Raw genomic sequence first — 22009 nt, 5'->3', positions numbered from 1 at the left:
GAGCAATAGAGATATTCTACGGAGTAATGATACTTAATGGCAGCCATATCCTTGGGACTGGAAGTCAACTTGCGCAGTTGCGAGGAAATCGCGATGTTGATGTTAGGGCATCATGGTTTCCTGATTGGGAAATACCTTGGACATCACGTAAGAAGTCCCGGATTCCCGGATCCCCAGATGGCATGGCTACAACTATAGCCAAAGCCTAACAACGGTTCTGTCATACAGCAACTAGCTATGAGCCTGTACACCATCCGTCTCCGAGGTTCGAGTTCAATGGCCTGGTACAGTTACGCTGAAAGAGGGCAGGGCAACAAGTGGGGGAAATTGTAATGGGGTGTAATTTTTTAAATACCATGGTGTCATTCGGCCCTACGTTTGGGGTGTGCGACCGTGAGCTGCTCTGCTAGCTGCATACTGCGGAAGATGATTGGCGAGAAGGGGAACGCAAAAAACCCAAAAAACCCGGATCGGACCAATACAGACACGGTGGCAACGGCTAGAAGTAATCCAAACCGAGTGGCTGCGCCGCGCTGACTTGTGCAGGGCGCTACTGCAGCCAAGCCCGGTGTCCGTGCCCTGTATCGGTACCGTCACGGCTGGTATTTTATCGAGAATCCCGTCTTCCTCTTGATTTTTCAGATATTCTGGCTGGGAAAGCAGGATAGAAATGATTCATAGCGTGAATGAGTCAACTAGCAAAAACTCAAGAGCAAAATATGAATGGTCGGCTATGATGTTGGGTGAGTAATGATGTGTCGAGACGTGTCGGCCCGGATGCAGTCTGACTTGTGAGGGCGGCACACGGTGGCCAGCGGTGCGACCCCCTTCCCTTTGTCGCCCTTTTCCTCTTCCTCCCCCCCAGAATAGTACCACCCACCACATCCCCACCGACGAAATGGACGACCTACTGGTCTAGATATGATCTCGCCATCTATACCATCACTATAATTATACTGCCATTATGTCCACCATGACCGCACTGGAAAGGAGTCACTCCTGTACCTCCAGCACCTCGCTCTCCATGTCCAGTCCGTCCATCCGACGCGAAACCACACCGCCTGGCTCCGAACTGTCCCTCTCCCATCTCCATGACCGCATGAATCAGTTGGACTCGCGTGTGCTCGAACTTCGATCTACCGTCCTTACTAAGGATGGCTATGTCGACCGCAGGAACCGCGAGGACGAGCACATCCGCCGCGAATTCGAGGCCCACCGTGCCATCTCTCATCGAATCGACCTCAACGTTGTGGCACTGCGCTCTGATGTCGATCAGATCAAGACTAGTATCTTCCAGCTGAAGACTAGTATTGGTCAGGCTGGCACCGAGACGGTGTTCCTGCGTGGTGATGTCGATCGGTTGCAGAAGAGTGTGGATCAGTTTCATGCGGATCTGGAGCAGATGAGGACGGAGGCTTGTGCCACGCGGATTGATATTAGCAAACTCCAAGCCGCCTCCAGCCAGCTTCGCACCGATCTGGTTACCTTGGACCACAAGATATCACGCCAGTTTCACCATTTGAACTCGCGTATGGACTCGATTGAATCACGCATGAGACATTCCGATCGTGTCCGCTTCAACTCTCTCGCCCACACCATCTTCGCTCCCATCAGCCCTGTCCCCGTCATCTGTGATGACGGTGCTCTTGAGTGGCCCAAATACTTCCCGCGCACGGTGTGGAAGTTCTGGTGTCTCAAGAAACGAAGTCGAGGTAAGCAGAACAAGTAGATAAGATACAAGCTCCACCTCCTAGATCTAACGACATTTTTAGTTCATCGCCTGGTTGAACTCGCGGAATTTTATGAGCTGGGTGGTTACCAGGATTGGTGTCGGATGCACCAAGGCGACATGTTTGCCGACAGTGATTCAAGTGATTCAAGTGATGGATCATTCAGTATCACTCGGGAAGAGGCTGTTCGTCGGTTCCCCGAAGCCGCACACCAGGCACTCGCCGCAACCCTGGGTCTTGTGTACTACAAGATCCGCAACGAGGTGGGAGAAGGCCCCAATGCCGTGCCGACTCGCCCGCTGAAGCGTCAGCAAGAAGACGTTGCCTCCACAAGCTCGAGCACCAAGTCCAAGCCCGTGAAGATGCCGCGCAGACCGAGTGTCTCCGACACTTTCCTGCACCGGTTAGTCACTGGCCCCTCTGTGACCGAGTCCAAGTCATCGGTGTCTGAGGAGTTTGACAAGTTGGGGTGGAACCCGTTCTCAGATGTCTCCGACGACGCGATGAGCAAGCTGCGATCAATTGACCCGCAAGACATTGGCACCGTGCTTCGTGCTTTGGAACAGGGACGTCTCAAGCTGAAGCCCAGTGGATCTGAGAAGGCACGCATGTCTCCAACCGAGTCCAAGGCCAGTCATGGCCTCGGAAAGTCTGCTGAACAGCCCGAGGTACCCACCGTACCAAATACTGTTCCCACCCAGCCAGTTTCTTCGCAGCCCAGCAGGGCTATGCCTGCATCTGTGCCCGATATACCTGAGACTGCTTCCGATACGGATAGCGCTACCTCTTGATTGGCGTCGGAGAAGATTCACTCTTGATCCACCCCTATACCAAATCCTTTGGGTCCGTTTCATGTCTGTAAAGAGGGCTTTCCTCACAGCATGAGTTTGACCGTATCCAAAAGAAATACCCGTCTCCGGACAGACGGCGCTTCATATGAAGCGAACATCCACAGTTCGTGTGATAACCCTTGTGCATAGCGCAGCATCTCATCCGCAATATTTCAACATTGCGCTTGAAGACAACCTCCAGGCTCTGCCTACTTTCAATTGACGGTTCGCCGCTCAACTTGGAATAATGCACCCTGAGTGGCCATTGCATTTTACCACGGTGTGATTTGATTTTGGATTTTGGATTTTACATTTGAATTTTGAGCGATTTCTGCATTGCATATTGTATACCTGGATTGTATACTTGGAGTTCTTGATTTGTTATTTAGTTAAATACCCCCGGGCTGTCTTTGGATTGTTTGGGTGTTATGCCGATCTTCTTGATCAATCTGATTAACTCCTTGGTGGTACAGGTCTCCTGTCCTATCGATTGAGTGATTTTTGAAACCGTCTAACCTCGCTTCGCACGCATTGTATCCTATCTCCATCAGGCTTTGCTTCGAACCGCGCCGATAAGATGGCCGCCGTGACTCCTAGACGCGAGCTGTCTCCAGATATCCTCTGCTGTCGATGAAAGCACTACAGACTTGCTCTGTAAACTCATCGCACGAACGCCTAAAGGTTTCGCGATAATCGCACGTTGACCTAGTTCTTCGAGAGCCAAATTCGCTGGCGGGTCCTCAGGGAGCTCCATCCCCATGGATAAGACTAACTCTACGCCCTTTCCCAAATGCAATGACTGACATGCAACGTTTGATAGTCTATCGTACACTGTATAAACACCGGTAAATTTACCTCGTATCTCGCTAGATAAAGACACATTCCATGAATATAGCGAACGTCCTATACCTGTTCCTCAGGCACAGGCTCGAATAGATCCTGCTTTAATACCTCCAGCACTTTCTGCTCATCCACATTTCCTATGTCTTTTGCGCCAGGCAGACCCGCATCATTGTCTATTCCCGTACTCTCGTTCTCTGACTCTGCTGTCTCCTCGGGTGCGGCTGTTCGTAGATATTCCTCTTCCAAGGTGAACTGGGATGTATCCTCAGCGGCGCCTAGGGTTTCCGCGGAGTCGGGTAACACGTAGATGGTAGGGAACTCCAAGACTGTGCGTTCGCGCAGGGCATTTGCCAATGTTATTTGTGGCGGTAAAGGGATCAGGACTGGCTTCTTGGTTGTTGTTCGGGGCCGGTGGAGGTAGAAGTAGACGCCGCGATGGGGGCTGATGGGAGAGTTGAGTGCTTTTTCTTCAATTGGGTCTGTAGATGCCTCGGCTGGTTCTGAGCGTTGTAATTTCTCGGCATTTGTGCCCGTGGGTTCGCTCGTTGTAGCGCTAGCATTATAAGTGGCGGCGTCTGTCTGCCCATCCACTGTAGAGATGGCGTTCTGCTGCTCGCCTTTGGCTTCTCTGGTTGGATCCCAATTGGGCCTCTCTTCCTTTGGCAGAGGATAGACACCATCGTATGCCTGGGCCAGAGTGCGCGTCTCAAGGCTATTGCAGACCATTTTCTCGCCAGAAGTCGGTATCCATTCCACTGTCCAACTAAGACACTTGTGTCTGCAGAACAGATTAGCCTCAATCCCATGAATGTTCCCCGATAGAACCTCGAACTTACTTAGGATGCCACCTTGAAGTATTCTGCTTATTCCTCGTCATCCCCCTTGGCGCTCGCATAACCTTCACCGCGCCAGCCTCCGCGCCGCGCAAGAATCCAGCTTCGCCCTTAACAAGACCTTGCCCGGGATGTTTCCTTTTGCGCCCAGCACCGGCTTCGGGTGCTTCCTCCGCATCCACGGCCTCTGCAGCGGCCCCGCGTGGAAGCTCAATGCCCCGGTTCTCAGCATCTCTGTCCGCGCGCTCCAGCGAGCGCTCAATGCCCGAGATGAAGTTGAAATCGCGGTCAAATGCCGATGGGGTGGCTAGTTCGCTGCGCTTGAGGTAGGCTGCCGGGTCGCGCACTCCGGAGCACTGTGACCAGAGCTTGTGGCGTCTTGTGCAGGGGAGGGAGCAGGTTCGCGTTGAACAGCGCGGACAGCGATATTTTGGCGGGTTGATGTGACTGGACAGAGTGAGGGTCTTAGCGCTTCGAGTTGATTGACTTTTTATAGCGGGGCTAGCTCACCATATCGAGCAGAGCTCACTCAGTAAAGGATCTGGGTCGTCCATTTTTTATGGGTTGGTTGGTCCAACTGAGCGGACTTTGTCGCGGAGCTGGAAATTTGAGCGCTTATCGATAACGCGGTGGCGTGGGCCTGAGGCAGAACTGGAACTCCATCAACGAACTGCAGACAAGCATTACTAGGGCTGTTGTTAGGGATGTTGCATAAAATCACGCTATTGATGCTAAACTACTACTTCCTCGGATGGTAACACCTCCTTGTTGCTCGTGGCTCGCACCAGCTCGGGCTCCGAATGATGAGATCATCCATATGCTTGATGATCAATCCCCCTCCGCATTTCTAAGCGGGATTGATTTTCCCCGAGATGTATGATGATGAGCTACTATTTAGGCCGCTAACATCCGCTTCCTCAATTTGATCTTAAATTTACCTCCAATTGATTAAACCATCATAATGGCATCCAAGGCATTTGCAATCATCGCCGGCGTCGGCCCCGGCACTGTATGCTTTCTATCAACGTCCTCCAAGACAATTATAAATTAACCAGTGCTACAGGGCGCATCCATTGCCAGACGTTTCGCCCAAACCTACTCCGTCGTGCTCCTATCCCGAAACCCCGACAGCTTTGAGCCCCTTGTGAAGGATATTAACTCCAGCGGTGGCCACGCTGTTGGCATTAGCACCGACGTCTCCGATGCGAATAGCGTCCGCGCTGCTTTTGACCAGATCGCAAAGCAGTTCCCCAGCTCTGTTTTGGCTGCAACAATCTTCAATCCCAGTGGTGGTTTTGTGAGGAAGCCTTTCCTCGAACTCACGGAGGACGATTACTCTTCATCTCTCAAATTGCAAGCGTATGTACACATGCTCATGCCCCTCGAGCTTTTTCAAAATTTCGAGATTTCGAGGCTGGGTTTTGAATAGTAGATAACTAAAAATCAATACAGCAATGGAGGCTTCAACATCGCCAAGCATTCCCTTCCCCTCCTTCTCCAAGCCAGAGGCGCTACTCCTCACCCACCCACTCTGATATTCACCGGCGCGACTGCCAGTCTCAAGGGATCGGCCAATTTCGCATCACTTGCCTCGGGCAAGTTTGCACTGCGTGCTCTGGCGCAGTCACTCGCTCGTGAATTCGGGCCCCAGGGTATCCATGTGTCTCATGCCATTATCGACGGTGTTATCGACATCCCACGTACCAAGGCCTGGACCTTCGAGCACGAAGATGCGAAGTTGAACCCCGATGCGGTAAGTCTAATTGACTATTTCATATTTGAGATAGAAACTAATTACTTGTTTAAATAGATTGCGGATTCGTACTGGCATCTCCATACTCAGCCGCGGACCACTTTTGCTTTTGAGATGGACTTGAGACCTTATATCGAGAAGTGGTAAAGTTCAGCGTTGAATTAGTTGCTGGATAATGTTATGAACTGAGTTTAAGAGATGGAACAAATTACACACGTGCTTGATCATGAAATCTATCTGGGATTTAGACGCTGAGAAGTACTGAGGTCTGGTAAACGATGGGTTGCCGATCGATTAGGCACATAAACTTTGACAAGTAGGACAATCACGGCGTTTAACATGCGCATGCACTTAATTTCCACCAACTTGAATGTAGAAGGAATTGGGTGCTATTTTCAAAGTGGTCTATACTTGTCAAATTCTGCCCCGGGTGTCTGCAGAAATATGCTGACTCATCCCATAACGTCACCTCTCAAAGCGGAGCTTCCTCGTTTCAAACATCGCAACAGCACAGAGCTCTGCTCCCCGACCACTTCGATCTGCAAGCTTCACCATGGTGCTAGACGACGCGTCACCCCAGGCAGGCTTACCACCGAACAACAATGCCTCACCCGGCGCATCTTCCGCACCCCGCATGACTCCAGACCCTATCTTCGCCAAGTACTTCCCGTTGAAGATCAAGCCAGAGCTAGTGGTGAAGCCAGATCTCTTCACGCTTTACTTTGGATTTTTCGGCGCAAACAACTGGAGACGCTGTATCGCAAACTCTCTGACCGACCGCATCGAGCACCAATGGATCGTAACGAACCGCTTCCCCACACAAGATGAAATGGACGTTTACACCACGGCCAACTCGCGCGGCCTGTACTACAAGACAATGGGACTACCAGCCTCTGCCTTTCTCAGTACTGCGTGGGTATATCGCAGCCTCAGGAAGGACCCGGTGTGGCCGGAACGCATGGGAACGCCTGCGGAGCTTATGAAACATTTTCAGACACATTCCATGGTCAATAGAGAGTACCTCGTTGGCTTGGCGGTGAAATCCTCGTTCAAAATGCTCTTCTTGACTACCACTGGTTATATTATCTCATCTTTTGTTGGTTCATGGGCGGATGCGCAGACTGTGATCACAGACCCACGCATGAAGCCGTTTACGGACGATTTGAGACACATCAGCAAGGAAGACATGCAGAAGCGCAGGATGCATGCTACCGTTGATCGGGTCCGCAGGGAGAGGTCCGGCGAGAAGACTATTAGTGTGAAGATTCGAGAGGATTTGAGCAATGCCCGTGGGTATGACCGGCCTCAGTCCGACTACGATAGCCCGGCATCATACGGCCAGTCTGAGAGCGATACGTCCTACAACACATATCAGGACGACCAGAATAACTCGAGGGGTCAATCGGCACCTTACACTTCTCGGCCCCAGGCGTACGGGACACCTCGAGGAATGGGCAACGAGCCCGCTTCTCAATCGAATCCCGGGTCTGATTTCTTCTTAAGTGGCAGCGACGATGACGCCAGCCCCACCGCTCCGGAATACCGTAACACCAACCCCGACGGCTCCTCTACTGGCAGTGCTTGGGACCGCGTCAGACATCAGAATAATTCAGGTGCTCAGCAGCCCCAAGCCCGCCAGCCTCGCATGCAACAATGGGGCCAGCAGAATACCCCTGAGTCGGATTACGCTCCCACCAACGACCAGGACCGATACAACGAAAGAAGACGCGACAAAGAACAGGGACACGCTGATTCAACAAGATGGTAGATGCTGAGAAAAACGCGTACAGTGATACCTCTTGTCAGAACCGCGGATGGGGATCATACGTCTTCATTCACTTTCTCTTGTGTACAATAGCATCTATGTTCTTCTAGCGTTGATATACTTTTACAAATGGACTGAACTTCACTCAGTGAACCCTTGACATCGTTATTAGCCTTCGCAGGCGGTAGCTTTATATAAAGTAGCCCTAAAAAGGAAATCATAAAACGTAAGAACCATTCTGTCGATCTGCAAAATTGAGAGAGGCGTGATTCCAACGAGACTTGAGATGTGTACGAAAAAGAGATGTCTGGCACAGGGATTGTAGAATTGCACGGAACATCAAAAGTGAATCAACGTAGACATCACTTTAGAGAGCGAAGATGTAGATGTAGTCGGGTAGTCAACCAGTAGAGATGTTTTCAAAGCAAAAAATAAAATGGAATAAAAAGCATACTGCGCTAAAGAGCAGAATGTGGCAAATATTCATCAAAAGCAAGGGCGCACATCAGTGCAACATGGAAAAAAAAACTCTAGTAGGAATTCAGAAGCTCGTCAGATCGCCCTTGACATAAGTATGCCCATGCGAATGAACATTCTCATACGGCATCTCAGTCTCATGATGGCTTGTCCACGGTTCCACACTGCGGCTATTACTTCGCATGCGTGTCAAGCTGCGCAACTTGTTCGTGAAACTCTCGTTCGAGCTTCTGTTCCGACGATGGTCGAATGACATGCGTCTGCCAACGAACTGGCGATTCTCGGTGCTGCTTAGCGCCGGAGCGGCGGTCATAGCGCGAGGGAGAAGATGGCCCATTTCGTTGTTGTCGATTGCAATGTCAATAGTAGCGGATGACTCACGTGGTGACACGGCTTCGTGGAAGGGTGCTGGGGGTGGCGGTGGGGGTGTGTTCTTGAGGTGCTGAAGCTCGGGGAGGATTGGGGGTGGTGGAGGTGGTGGAGGGATCAACTCGACTTGGGGTACTGAGGGTCGTTGCAATGCGTTTTCAATTGTTTCTTCAATGCTAACAGTGACGTGGGGTGAGGTGCCCGAGGCGTAGCCGCCGGAGCTGGTGCGTCGGTGGCCCATCCGGCTGCGGCTGCTGGAGCGGCTTCGTGGGAGGTTTGGATTGAAGCGTGGGTGCATTGGGATGTCCGAGGGTACTTGGGCGGCATTGCGGATTTGGTCTTGGGGCATTGGGACGGACATGGAACGGCCGATTCGTTCGGCTTCGCCTTGGTATCGGGTATCTGTTAAGAGGAGGCCTCCAAAGTTGTCCGTGGGAAGGGCAGGGACAGAAGGAGGCCGTTCTTCTTCGTAGCCGCCCCCGTACTTGGGATGCCGCATGGCTCTCGGTGTTGCAGGAAGTCCAACAGGCATGCCGGAGCGAGACGAGCTGGAATCAGAGCTGCTCTGATACTCTGGCGAGTTCTTGCTTGGAGGGATCTTGTTTCGGGATGGGACTCGAGGGAAGTATGTGTTGCCGTGGAATGGAGGCGGGCTTTCCACTGGGCTTCGAGCAGATTGCAACTCTCCCGGAAATGGGATGTTAGGCGCAGAAGGATTCCGCGCAAGAGAAAGTCGACGGGCTTCGAGTTCAGCTGCTGCCAGCTCTCGTCTCTTCCTCTCGGCCAAACTGACGAACGGTGTCGTCGGAGATACCAGATCCTGAGCCTCATCGTTTGAATCAGACTTGTGTTGGCCCATTACATGGGCGAAATCATCGCGTTGTCCAAACGTTTTGGCACTGAGAAGCTCCAGACCCTGAGATTCGGCAGGAGTCTGTGGTTCAGGCATCTGGTGGATCCCAGGCTGACTGTAAGAAGCTTTGTGTCTGGACTCTGTAGATGGTTCCCGTCTCGAGCTTGTTCCTCGACGACGGCTAGCGCTTCTGTGACGAGAGCGTAGACGTTCCCGGTTCCCAGCGACGATCCTCAATGGATCATCCACATTCTCCTGTTGAGATGCATCCGGGTTTGGTAGAGACATTGGCAGTGGCGACGATGGGGATCGGACAGCAGAGCTGTGACGGTCCACGCTACGACCACGAGAAGAAGGATCACGTTTGTCTCCGCCCTTGTGGTTCGCTGCATTTCGACTGGCAGAGTTTTGACGGCTCCGTGAACCCGCTTTTTTCACCTTGCTGCTGCTTCTGGCACGCGACTGCGACTTCCTAGATTCTTCCGGTCTGTCTGGTTCTCCGATGTGGTATCGAGCCAATTCTTCAGGAGACATGGGCACAGGCGAGGAAGGGGACCGCTTCGCAGGCTGAATGTATCGGCGCTCATTCCTACCGCGAGTTTCCTGCGATGGGTCACGAGAGTGATGAATGCGCGAACTCTGGCTGGCCGTTTCATCTGTGTTTCTTCTTTCACGACCATGGCTGCGATGACTCCGGTACTTCTTCACATGGTAGTTTGCCTCTTCTAGGCTGCTGATGTACTGGTCGATACTGCGGCCGCTAACACTGGGACTCTTTGCCGAATTGCAGCTGTTCAGAGTCGAATTAAAACTTTTTGCACTAGGGAGCAAGTCTGATTGATCCCGATCGTCTGACTGGGATTCTTCCGCTTGCACCAACTCGATCTGTAGTCCATCTGGTTTGCGATCCCGCGAGCCGTTTCGAATATCGGAGTGTTCTCTCAGCGCTTCAATCAGACTGGGACCTGGAGACGGAAGACCCTTCATGGTTGCAAATTTGTCGGGGGCTTGAACAGCAGTCTGGGGACTTGGCTTGAGGGAATCACCGTCCGGGTTGTACCGCGTAGCAGACAGTAATAGCCCGCCATCACCACTTTGTTCGTCTTGAATCTGCTCATGACCACTCGTCTCGTCATTTTCGGAGGTTGATCCATAACCAGATTTATTGTAGGAGCCCGAACGTGAAAAGGCAGGTGGATGCACATCAACTGGAGTCTCGCCTATTGAAGGAAGACGGCGTCGGTTAAAGGCTGGTGTGCTTGTTCGAGAAGTCATGGCTTGGCTCAAACTCTGAATATTGTTCAATTTCCAGGATCCTAAGCCACCGGGAGACAAAGCTGAATCAGCCACAGCAGATTCCGCGATAGGGGTAACACCCGGTGCATTCGTCGGTGTTCGATCGTCACTCTTGAGACCAGGGAATCGGAAACGCTGGCTCGGCTCCGAATCAAACGAGGTGATAAGCTTGAGTGCGGGAGTCTTCCCAGCTCCTCGTTGATTCGATGCTGACCTCGGTCGATTTGGAGGAGGGATGAAGCTTGAGCTGGATTGCATTGGGTCGGGAGAAGCTAGTGGTGATTTTCCTCGAATGACTTCCGCAAAGGAAGCGGCTTGCTGAGCGGCTGGCGAAGTCCAAGGCTCGGTGGGCTCAGCGCCAGTGCACATGAAACAGCGAATGGCGAGCTGCTGCTGGGAATGAGATACCACGTACTCTCCCCAACGGCGAACGAGATATGACTGACGTTGCCAGTCTGATGGCATCAGAAGGCATGTCATCAGGATGGCCTCCATGAAGTGATTGCGAGACACATAAACCTCAATGGCATCGTTGCTGTCTCCGAGGCCGAGAAGAATCGAGGCGGATGTGTGGACATCTCCCATCTCCAGCAACTTTTGCACAAATGCCTGACCAACCTTATTGGCTTGAGCCTGGCCGCTCATTTGACTCAATGCCAATAGCATCCAGTCAGCAGTTGTCACTGGTCCGTGGCTTATCATGGCGGCCATCTGGTCTGAATCGGTCTCACCGAGCCATTGTGCCAGAAGAATGGCACTTTGGCTTCCGACTGCGTGTCGGCTTACTGAATGTCCCGTTAGTATCTGCTAACCACATACTAAAATGGAGAACATACACTCATCTCTAATCAGATCTTGAATATCTCCTTCCCAGCCAAAAACAACGCTCAGCATTTGCTGCCGCAAATTTTCAGGTGTCAAATGAGTCTCATCAAGAGGCGGTGCCTGCTTGTAAGGCACATCATTCAACCGAGCACGAGTAAAAGGGAAAAGATCAACAATATTCTTCTCGGCAGGACTCCTGTGGACCTCATTGCGCAATCGCGATCCGGCACGGGAGCTTTTTACCGATGACATCGAGACTGACGATGCATACTGGAATGATGCCGAGGGTTGCGGAGTATCTCGACTAGCCGACGTCAATGAGAATGTAGTAGCACTCTGACCAGATCGACTGGGTGGTGAAAATGGGCGATCCAGCTTGTACCTCCCAGAGGAGGCTTTCGAGCTAACTGACTCGGTCCGGCTCCTTGATGAGGCTGGGCTAATGAGGTCCGCTCTCTGTTGATTCACGCTGTCGATTCCATTTGCATCGAGCGGAGTTCGTCTTCCGTTGCCTTTTTCTCTGATATTTGGAGGATCTTGCAGGCGACGCGGGGACATGGCTCGTGATCGGCCGTCCTCGGATACTACAGGTCGGGTGCTGACTGGAGCGTGTTGCACATTAGCGACCATCGCAGGGTTATCCAGATCGTACTGCTGCACTGTATTCTGGGGACCAATGGTGAAAAGTGTTGCGGTAGGACCGTAGTTTGCCATGCCTCGGACACCTTCAATCGTGGGAATCGGCTCGTAGGTGACGTGTTTTGTTCGAACATCCCAGGACCATGTTTCACTGTATTAGGGAAAGATGTTAATTCGGCCCAATTGTGCAAGCTGCAAGACTAATCCTCGCTTACCCTTCCAAATATTGAATGATTCTTCCATTTTTTGACCATGCCATCCACTTGGGATCCGTAGAATTCGAATCTGATCGTTTTAACACCCGGATTACTCGCGGCGACTCTTTGCCTGGCGGCTTCGCCACACTCCAAACCCTCAAATCACCATTGGAAGCCTGCGTTGCCAACATGTCCGATTTCTGCTTTGAAGAAGATGCATGCCAGGCGAGCGAGAGAATCGACGAGGGTCCACGGGAGGTGGTCAGGGTGTGGAGGATGGTAAATTGGGGAACGAGATTTGCGATCAAGACAGACCCATTTTGATACCTGGTATAAAGTGTCAGCTTCATGACCGCTGACGTGCAATTCCAACGTTTAAATACCCAATCGCATATGTCCGGCAGTCTGTGGCTGGTGCGAGTGCTGTAATGGGATCAAAGATCGTGCGCGCAGAGGTGTGTTCAGAGGTGGGAGGCTCGAATAAAATCACTTCGCCTTTGCCGTTTCCTGGGCCACTATCAGTGATTGATTACCTCCACGGTGCGTAAGCTATATCATACCGAATGCAAGATTTCCATTGCGCATCCATGATGCAACTCGCAAAAGCTCAAACGAAGCAAAGCGTGCGATCTCCGTGCCTGTGAAAATATCCCACACAATTGCCGTTTGGCCAACATCGTAGCTCACGACCAATCGCCCCGCCCCGCGTTCGCTCACATTATCCACGGATATAAAGTCAATATCTTCCTGGTGACTATCGAACCGACGCTCCACAGCTAGTGTGTCATGGTGGATGCACAGGATCGTCGAGCCCTGTGCATATAGAAACAGCGAGGCCGTGGAGGCGCAAGGCTCGAAGCGAGAATCCCGGGTCTGGAGTTGCGGCGACATGGTTCTAACGGTCTTCAAGGGTCGCGATTCCGGTAATAAGCTTCTATCCCATGTTAACTCGGCCATTCTGAGCCACTGTGAGACCAATGCGTGGGGAAGAACGGAGTTATCTGCTGGGGCAGTCTTGCGCGGCAACAGTCACGCTGACTAGGTCGCAGAGCGAAAGAACTGCGAGTCTCCGGACAAGATTTCCACGAGAGAATTAAAATCAGAATCAAAAAGCAATCACTGACCTGACCAGCTCTGACCAGGGGCTTTACTAATCGGTCACGACCCAGAATACCGCTCAAGGCAAAGGAAAGCAGATTGACAGGTTAGCGCCAGGCATTGGGATTTGGATTGGGGATGCCGAGTTAGTGCCTGACAGGCAGTTTTGGAACGAAGTGAGGCAGGCTGGTAGCGAAGATCCAGTCCTAATAAGGCAAAGAGTGAGATGTAGGCGTTATGCGACCAAGCGAGAACGGCGTGGCTAGGATGCTGGACCGGGGGGCGTCTGTAGGTGATATCAAGATGCAAGAGGACAGGGTTTATTTTTGCCAGGATGATTCGCCACGTTCATCACACTTTGGGACGTTTAGCGTGGGCGGGGGCTCGAGATCCGTGACAGTGCGCGGGGTGTTGAGAAGTGGCAGGGCGTTTGAATGTATATGATATCTACGGAACATAAACCCTGGCGCTATGGAGCGGTAAAATAGTACCTTAGTAGGACAGACAGCTCGAAAAAAGGAGAAGGGGAACAGTCGATCAGACACAGCATCAAGCAATCGGGTTTGGCGCCTGGGTTTGGCAGGGCGCTTCATTTCACGACCGACCACACGATAGCCATACAGTAGCCATACAGTAGTAGTGGTGGCCCGCCGGGGTCGTGGCTGAGCAACCCCCGCGCCGTGTCCTAAGATCGGAGAGAAGCATCACGTCGCATCATTAGCGGAGACGGTGAGATCGAGCCCATTTGGTGGCTTCGGTGCGTGGCTCTGGTGCTGCAGATTTGCACCAACGAGGATGGAGAAAGCACGGGTTTCGAGTTTAGATCAATGCAGGACGCTCCCGAATCACGGACGGGGGCATGGGGGCATCATTCACGGCTACGTCCGAGTGGGTCTGCAAACTATGTCCATACTCGAGGTGCTTGCACCAGCATATGACCTTCAGGGAATTTTAGCGATGGTGGCAAGTAATAGTAAACGTATCCAACGCCTCTCCAGTTCCTGTCTTGACCTGACAGGACCATAAGGGAATGGAAGACAAGTGTTTTGAGAGAGATGTGATTGAAGTTGACAAGCTGCACCTTTCGTCACCACCTCCGCCAATCACATCCCGTCACTGTTGATCCCCTCGGCGCTTACGGCTTCATCCGTCAACCAATACTTTCCTTGGTTTGCCTTATGTGCAAAAGATGGGCTGCGCGACCGTCCCTGGCGAGGGTCCTCCGTTAACCTATGAGCATGCTGCCCCCAACTGCGGAGAATACAATGAAATGACGCTTCTTCCCAGCAACTCCGGAGTTTCATCCTCGTTTCTGATGGATGATCTCAAATGCCCTCATTTAAATCTTTTAGAGCTGCTCACATTTCCCTTGGTCTCTGAGTATGTGGTGTGACCATGTGCTCGAAAACCGGGCTGTTCCTTTCATGCACTCCCGGCACATATATCGGGCGTTCTTACTGGAGCTTGGGCCCCTATGACTGCAGATAGCAGAAGGAATCGGAGCCACGGAGGGGTTTGCAATCGAGCTTGAACTGGTACTTCGGGTTTTCACCTTGCACGAACCCGTGATCAGTCCAAATGTGGTCAAAATGGGTCAAAATTGTCAAGGTCACGCTGTGACGGTGTATACGACTCGGATAAGAAGCCGGGGTCTCGTGTCGGGTCGATCAGATGGAAAGCCAGTGGCATCAACCAGAACCAACAATTAACGCGATCCGCGAATATAGCTTAATATCATTCCAGAACTTCTCCGGTCACGCATCCCGTGAGGTGGGTAGAGTCGTCCCACCATGACCACATCTGCCCGCAATCATCTGATCGCGTAGGCGGGGCTTATCTTCCCCGGACTTGGCTTTGACTCATGCAACCTTGGATCCCCCGGCCCAAGCCCATCCTCCGGACCTCGAGAAGTCTTAATAAAAGTTGCATTCCAGAGACTGCGACCGTCCCAACTATGTCCGAGCGCGAGACTATCGTGGTTATAGGGTAAGCACTATCTGGAATGTCGAAGAATTGCGGGAAACCGTTGCGTCTGAAAACCTAGCTGACCCAACATATAAGCTCAGGTGTTGTCGGACTATCGACGGCGCTATGCATCCAGCAACACCTTAAACCTTCCCAATCCGTGCTTTTAGTAGCCAGAGACTTCCCGTCCGACACATCCGTCAACTATGCGTCACCGTGGGCCGGAGGACATTATCGTCCCGAACCCGGCTCCTCGCCACAGGCACTTCGAGAAGCAAAGCAGGCGCAACGAACCTATGAATTTTTCAAACGAATCGCTGCCGATGAGCCGGCAGCCGGTATTCAGTTTCTCCAAGGCGTCGAGCATCTCGAGGCTCCACCGCCGGAATACCTCGATCGCCAGAGTGTGCGCAATGTCTATTCCCATCTAGATGGGTTCCGGTACTTATCGAGTGATGAGATGCCCGATGGTGTGAAATGGGGTGTTGAGTATCGTACATACGTCGTTAATTCGCCCGTATACTGTGCGCACATGCTGCGAAAATTCATCTTGAAGGGCGGCAATACAAAACGCTATACCCTCGCGCATTCGAAAGAGGCTTTCTCTCTAGCTGCGAATGTCAGGACGGTGGTCAACTGCTCGGGTCTGGGCTTCGAGGATCCGAAATCATTCATTATCAGAGGTATTTTGGCAACGACGATCCCTCTGTAATTCGATGAATGAACATGCTAACTGCTCCAGGCCAAACATGCCTCGTCCGCAACCCCGTATCGGCAACTATCACCCGCCAAAACACCGATGGCTCCTGGTCCTTCTCTATCCCGCGCCCGCTGGACGGAGGCACCGTCATCGGCGGCACCAAGCAGCCACACGACTGGGACCCCAACCCGTCCCCAGCAACCAGGTCCCAGCTTCTCGCCAACGCATCCAAGTGGTTCCCATTTACCCCGGAGAGCGAGGGCAAATTCGATGTCATCCAGGATATCGTAGGGCGACGGCCCGCCCGCGAAGGCGGCATGCGCCTTGAAGTCGAGAAGCTGGGGAACGGCAAGCAAATCGTGCATTCCTATGGAGCTGGTGGGCGGGGCTTTGAGCTCTCGCGGGGTGTCGCTGAGGATACCGCTGCTCTGATGCTGGAGAATGGACTGTTGAGGGAGAAAGCGGTGTTGTAAAAGGCATGGATGTCTCGTTAACGGGTGTACATTATGCATTGTAGGCTTGTGAATATAGAATTCTTGTGCATACTACACTCAGTTTGAAATACATCCTACGGGATTTCTCTAGATAGGTCACAATACGTATCATATTTGCTCTGCCGGGTGGGACTTCAAAAAGTCTAATGGATTAAGGTGCATCAAGAGTGAGAGCCTCACGAAATTTTCCGCCTGGAATTAGGATCGAAAAATCCGCTTAAAACGAGATACACTAGCTTAGCACACTGATATATCGAGATTTTGATGAATCGTTGGGAAGTTTCTTTCATGACCTCACGATGTACTTGCCGACATCAGACTTGAGGCATTTTCCGCTCCTTGAATACGAGCTGTAGCGGCGCCGTGGCAAGCGTGAACGTATCTTTCTTGCCATCCAAGAATGCGGCCGCAGTCTGATTTGTATCAAATGCGGCATCATACCGAATGAGTATCTCTGCAGTCACTCGGCGAAGCTCCATCAGGGCAAGTTGCTTTCCAACGCACGAGTATGGTCCTAGGTGTATACCGGGTCAGTATCCTCGAGCTTATTACCGGGCTGCTGTTTTGCAAACTATGGGGGAATGAAATCAAACAGAGCATCAGACTTACCGCTGTTGAATGGTATAAACGCGGATGCGTCTTTGACAAGCTCTGGATGGGTAGTCCACCTCTCGGGTAAAAATTCATTTGGGCGTGCAAAGACGCGCTCATCTGCCGGTTGTCAGTAATGGCATATGATTCTGAGCTTGGTCAAGTAGCGTGTAGAGTCGGTGAACCAAGGAGGAATGTATCTATACCTCTGAATAATGCGTGTAATGGTACACACACGATAACGTCTCCTGGAATGTACGTGTTGCCGATAGTCATGCCTTCAGGCGGAGACTTACGCTGGGTGCCTGATGGTACCGCAGGATGTAGACGAAGCGTTTCGTTAACCACTGCATCGAGTAATTTAGCTCCTCTTAGATTGTCGTAAGATAACTCTGGCAAAGCATCCAGCTCAGCCTGAAGTTTTTCATATAACGTCCGGTCAGAAGCCAGATGGAAGAAAATATTGGTCAAGGTCGCAGCTGTGGTGTCACTTGAGTTGGAAAGTCTATGGTTAGCTGTCGTCGCTGGGGGAAAGATTATGTATAGAGCGATAAATTACCTGCCAGCTACGATGATCAGGTACGCATCACCGTGGAGATCGAGTGTGTTTTGTTTTGTCTTTGGATGGTGCTCATAATCCTTCAAAATCCAGGAAAAGACATCAGGGCGATCTGGAGAGTTCTGCACCCGCTTATAAGCAGCAATTCTCTCTTTTATCTATTCCTTCCGATGGAATGTGACTCACCTGGATTCTTTCATCAACTCGCTCATCCACCCAATTCCAAAATTTCAAATAATCCGCGTTCAGCACTGGAATCCTTTTGAAAAATGGAAATAACCAAGTCAGATGACTGAATAACCCAATATTTTTCATATCCGCGTGCAATTGTTTTAAAATATACGCGTCCTTGCCATCAACGAGCATGTCGAACGATTTCCCAAACGATAAATCACCCATCACGTCAAAACTATAGTAGTTGAACCACCGAGCAATATCCATGGGATTTCCGAGCTCGCTTTGGATGACTTGAAGGAGCAGTTCTGTGTAATGCGATACTCGAGGCGCATAATCACGCAAAGCTGAAATCGGGATTAGACCGCAATTCCAGTACTATTTGTCATTTCAAAAACTTTTCATACCTCGAGAGCTGAAGCCTTGGTCCCAGACCTTCCTTCGACGTGCATGCTCTTGTTTGTTTCTGACCATTTGAAGAGAGACACGTGGTTCCAAGACTGTGTACCAAGGTCCCTTAGAGACCTTTGCTTGGGGGCTGTATAATGCCTTCACTGCATCTGGGTCGGCAATAGATAACTCCGTGGGGCCTGGTGATGTAAATAAAGGCTTTCTATTAGCCACGAAAGGAAATAAGAGAGCAGACGATGTTTTTACCTAGCCGTACATAATCTCCATATTTTTTGTGCAGTTTCTCCGTCTCCTCGTAAAGGTGAAGCTTCCGGGCAGATAACGCAGTGACGTAGAAATTGGACAATCTGGCAAGAAACGGACCAGGAAATCGAGACAGACGATGCAAAAAGATTCTATAGAAAGTCATAGAGCCATATATGCCTAACAGATGATAGCCCACAGTCTTTGCAGCGATCGGCCTTTGTGCAAGCTCGACCCCGGTGTTATTTGCTACCCTGTCCAGGGTCACAGCAACCAGCAAGAGAATTATGTATGTGATCACCAGCTTGGGGGCATTGACATCCCATTCTCCATGGCGATAGAGAAGTAAATGAGCGGCTATCCCGCTGAAAGCCGCAAAGGCTGGTACCGTGGTTGTGAGATTGGTCATCATGGTACTAAATTGAGCGTTGAAGAAGTAAATTGGTCGCACCCGGGTTCAGAAGAAATGTGATATAGATATATCGCAAACCAAACACACAACCTAGTGCATAGCCGACGGCTCGGGCAGACTTCCAAAATGCGGGCACTCGGTAATCCGAGAAGGTTGATTTGACGTCAGCTAACCCAGTACCCCAGACCCCGCTGCACCCCAGATCCCAATTTCGAAATAGCGAGGCGCTAATAGTTTGTTTGATTGGCGCCAATTCACTCGTCAACCAGATTCTTGGGACTGAACTGTTGATTCATATATAAGTCTTGTATCGTCGGTGTTTGTCTAATACACTCATTACCGTATCTGATTTGTTTTTATTCACGCGAACAGTCTCAAGACCGATACTCGTTCGAGAAATGGAGTCCATTACGCTCTCACCCATGGCAGAACATCGGGTATCTCATGAGGCCGACCATCGTAACTGTCGATCCCTGTACCCCGCACGCCGAGCATCCAATCCGAGAGCATGCCATATCTTGCGGCCAAACCTTGGTACTATGGCTTTTCTCATGTTTTCGTGAAGTGGGCCAACTCTAGTCGCAACTGGCCCGGTATTGAGAAACATCTCCGTTCTCGAATTCGGCTTGACCAATATACACTGAGTATCTCTTTTCAAGTCTCACTGCCAAGGCCTTAGCCTAGATCGTTCATTGGGCTGGCTACACCTAGTTGAGGGACACCATAAACTGTGCATTGTATGATACAGTACCTAGCGATGTAATAATACGAAATTCACATGAGAACCCCGTGGAATTCCATGGAATCTCAGAGGGAATATCTGCAAATCAGTCAAAACGACGGTCGCTAAGTGCTTGGTTTCTTAGCGATCTGCCAGGTGGCTGGAACTTAATGAAATATACTATGAGCAGGACAGAGCCGTTCTTTGAGGATATCAAAAAGTGGAACAGGGGAAGTTAGAAAAATTCATGTCTATATGGAAACCCCGATAGAGGAAATTCGCCCTGATGCGTGTCCCACGGCAAGTATACTACCCTTGGCCTTGAAACAACTAGGTCGAAATTCTAAATGAAGCTAAAGAACTTTTTCGCCATTCAAGTTTATCTATTGGTCATGCTCGATAGAGATGCCTAAAATCGCATAAGGTGAATGAAACGTGGGAATGTCACACCTAGATTGAATGTCAAGAAGGCCGGAATTAGTACGGATATAGGGACCGTCGTAGGAAAATTCTAGCTCAGTGACTACTTCCTCAACATTCCAAGTTCGTGTAAGCCACGCCTGTCGACATTTCACAGAGCCGCACTGTGTTATCTTCAGAGCTCGACACTATTAGATGGCTATCGGGCGAAAAGGCTACCGAGGCAACTGATTGCAAATGGCCTTCAAACATTTGAATAAGTGTGCCTGTCGCTAGGTCCTAGAGCCGCACTATTCTGTCACTAGAGCCGGACGCAAATAGCTTGCCTCTAGGCGAGAAGGCCACCGCCACAACTAAACCTAAATGACCCTTAAGCGTCTATGCGATTGCGCCTATTGCTCTATATAAGGGCGCCTATTAACGAATCCTAGATCCGTACTATCTTATCGTCAGAGTCCGATACCAGCAGCTGGCCGTTAAACGAAAAGGTCACCCATAGAACCGAACCTAAATAACCTTCGAGCTTCTAAGTAAGTGCACCTATCGCGGGGTCCCAAAGTTGAACTATGCTATCATGAGAGCTAGACGCTAGTAGCCGACCATCGGGCGAGAAAATGACTGACCGAACCCGATTTAAATGACCTTCGAGAGTCTGTAATTCGGCACTCTATCTTTCTTTTACTCGTGGTAGCTAGCATACCTAAGTATGAAGTTCTTATTTGAACTCTCTACGGATTATTGCCGTGTAGGGTGCAAATATAAGTCCAGCACAATAAACTTGAAGAGGTGCTTAATCGATTATCTGGAAATTTTTCAGCATAAATCGCTTTGCATCGTGAAGTAAATGCGAAATTGGGGAAGAGTTGTGGCCCTAAAGCTATTAATGCAAATATATAAGACTATCTTTGGAACTTACCGATATAGCCGTTTGGAGGTCATCAAGGATACCTAGTATTTCTGACGTAAGGCCCTAGTAGGCTCATTACTTCCACCCAGTGTATCTTGCACTCATCGCTGCGCCCTACAATTTTGCCTACCTAACTGGAACAACCGTCCGCCCCGCCTGCCCCTTCTTTTTCGGGTCACGACTGTGGCTGAGTCCTGGTTGCCTCCACTTTTGCAGCTCTTGGATTAGGATTATTTGGCCCCGACGCAGCTTTATGTTTTCGGGAAAATGGCCGGGCTTTGGAAGAGTTTGTTCTCAGGTGACATGATACATCAGTCTCTCAGACATTTCCCTTAACTTATCTAGTCACCGGGATTCTAGGCTTTTCTTGGCTCTCAATTAGTATGTCACCAATACTACCTGATGGAAGGACCACTAACGTCTCTAAAACTCATATTATCCAACGCCGAATTTAGTAACGGATTGAGATCTTAGGATGGTTTGAAGCGTGTACACCATCGGGGTTGTCACATATAGAAGATAATGAGACAAGAGACTCTAAATCTTGATTGACAAGCTCTTTGCAATCCTGATATATACCCATGATTTCCAATCATAGTAAGTAGATCGAACTTTAAACCGCGGACCTGCATACTTCGCGTATGCACCATGGCATATGTTGCAGATAGTCGCCCAATTACTTGGAAACAGTTCGTAGGATGGATTTTATTTATGGAATTAGCGAAACATGTGGAACGTCGAATTATAAGCACTGTCTACTTCTCTCCGACTGTTTCCCCGAATACCACCCCAAATCATAACCAAGGGGGTCAAGGGTTAGCCGGCTGAGAGCGGCCGCAAATTCCGCACCCTATTGGGCAAGCGTATTCAAAGACCAGAAGTTCTGGGTGCATTGGAGATCCCA

At 50.7% G+C, this 22009-nt stretch overlaps 7 protein-coding genes across 7 annotated transcripts; 4 read left to right on the top strand and 3 right to left on the bottom strand.

Moving 5' to 3' along the window:
• Window positions 1-964: 964 nt before the first annotated feature.
• On the top strand, window positions 965-2521 carry N7498_008340 (uncharacterized protein; the record flags this gene model as incomplete). Its single annotated transcript, XM_058455402.1, has 2 exons — window positions 965-1712; window positions 1773-2521. The coding sequence occupies 2 exons, from the start codon at window positions 965-967 to the stop codon at window positions 2519-2521; spliced, it is 1497 nt and encodes a 498-aa protein (XP_058305390.1).
• A 942-nt stretch (window positions 2522-3463) lies between these two features.
• Window positions 3464-4790, bottom strand: N7498_008339 (zinc finger HIT domain-containing protein; the record flags this gene model as incomplete). The annotated part of the gene is made up of 3 exons (XM_058455401.1): window positions 3464-4181; window positions 4240-4683; window positions 4747-4790. 3 exons carry the CDS (start codon window positions 4788-4790, stop codon window positions 3464-3466), a joined length of 1206 nt encoding a protein of 401 aa, XP_058305389.1.
• Window positions 4791-5197: 407 nt separating this feature from the next.
• On the top strand, window positions 5198-6136 carry N7498_008338 (oxidoreductase, short chain dehydrogenase/reductase family; the record flags this gene model as incomplete). The annotated part of the gene is made up of 4 exons (XM_058455400.1): window positions 5198-5245; window positions 5300-5595; window positions 5689-5989; window positions 6047-6136. The coding sequence occupies 4 exons, from the start codon at window positions 5198-5200 to the stop codon at window positions 6134-6136; spliced, it is 735 nt and encodes a 244-aa protein (XP_058305388.1).
• A 406-nt stretch (window positions 6137-6542) lies between these two features.
• On the top strand, window positions 6543-7757 carry N7498_008337 (putative endo-1,3(4)-beta-glucanase; the record flags this gene model as incomplete). The annotated part of the gene is made up of 1 exon (XM_058455399.1): window positions 6543-7757. The coding sequence occupies one exon, from the start codon at window positions 6543-6545 to the stop codon at window positions 7755-7757; it is 1215 nt and encodes a 404-aa protein (XP_058305387.1).
• Window positions 7758-8295: 538 nt separating this feature from the next.
• Window positions 8296-13367, bottom strand: N7498_008336 (WD40 repeat domain-containing protein; the record flags this gene model as incomplete). The annotated part of the gene is made up of 5 exons (XM_058455398.1): window positions 8296-11530; window positions 11588-12364; window positions 12429-12737; window positions 12794-12917; window positions 12971-13367. 5 exons carry the CDS (start codon window positions 13365-13367, stop codon window positions 8296-8298), a joined length of 4842 nt encoding a protein of 1613 aa, XP_058305386.1.
• A 2095-nt stretch (window positions 13368-15462) lies between these two features.
• On the top strand, window positions 15463-16646 carry N7498_008335 (FAD-dependent oxidoreductase; the record flags this gene model as incomplete). The annotated part of the gene is made up of 3 exons (XM_058455397.1): window positions 15463-15494; window positions 15570-16156; window positions 16216-16646. The coding sequence occupies 3 exons, from the start codon at window positions 15463-15465 to the stop codon at window positions 16644-16646; spliced, it is 1050 nt and encodes a 349-aa protein (XP_058305385.1).
• A 335-nt stretch (window positions 16647-16981) lies between these two features.
• Window positions 16982-18970, bottom strand: N7498_008334 (cytochrome P450; the record flags this gene model as incomplete). Its single annotated transcript, XM_058455396.1, has 7 exons — window positions 16982-17181; window positions 17277-17378; window positions 17465-17763; window positions 17818-17975; window positions 18004-18338; window positions 18399-18581; window positions 18649-18970. Coding segments are annotated over 7 exons (1599 nt in total), but the record flags the coding sequence as incomplete, so codon positions are not given.
• Between the last annotated feature and the right edge of the window lie 3039 nt (window positions 18971-22009).

Source organism: Penicillium cinerascens, assembly GCF_028974065.1.
Source record: "Penicillium cinerascens strain IBT 15544 chromosome Unknown scaffold_4_segment0_segment0, whole genome shotgun sequence".
Lineage (NCBI taxonomy): Eukaryota > Fungi > Ascomycota > Eurotiomycetes > Eurotiales > Aspergillaceae > Penicillium > Penicillium cinerascens.
Note: the sequence above shows the minus strand (reverse complement) of the source record. Positions and strands in the feature narration are given on the sequence as shown.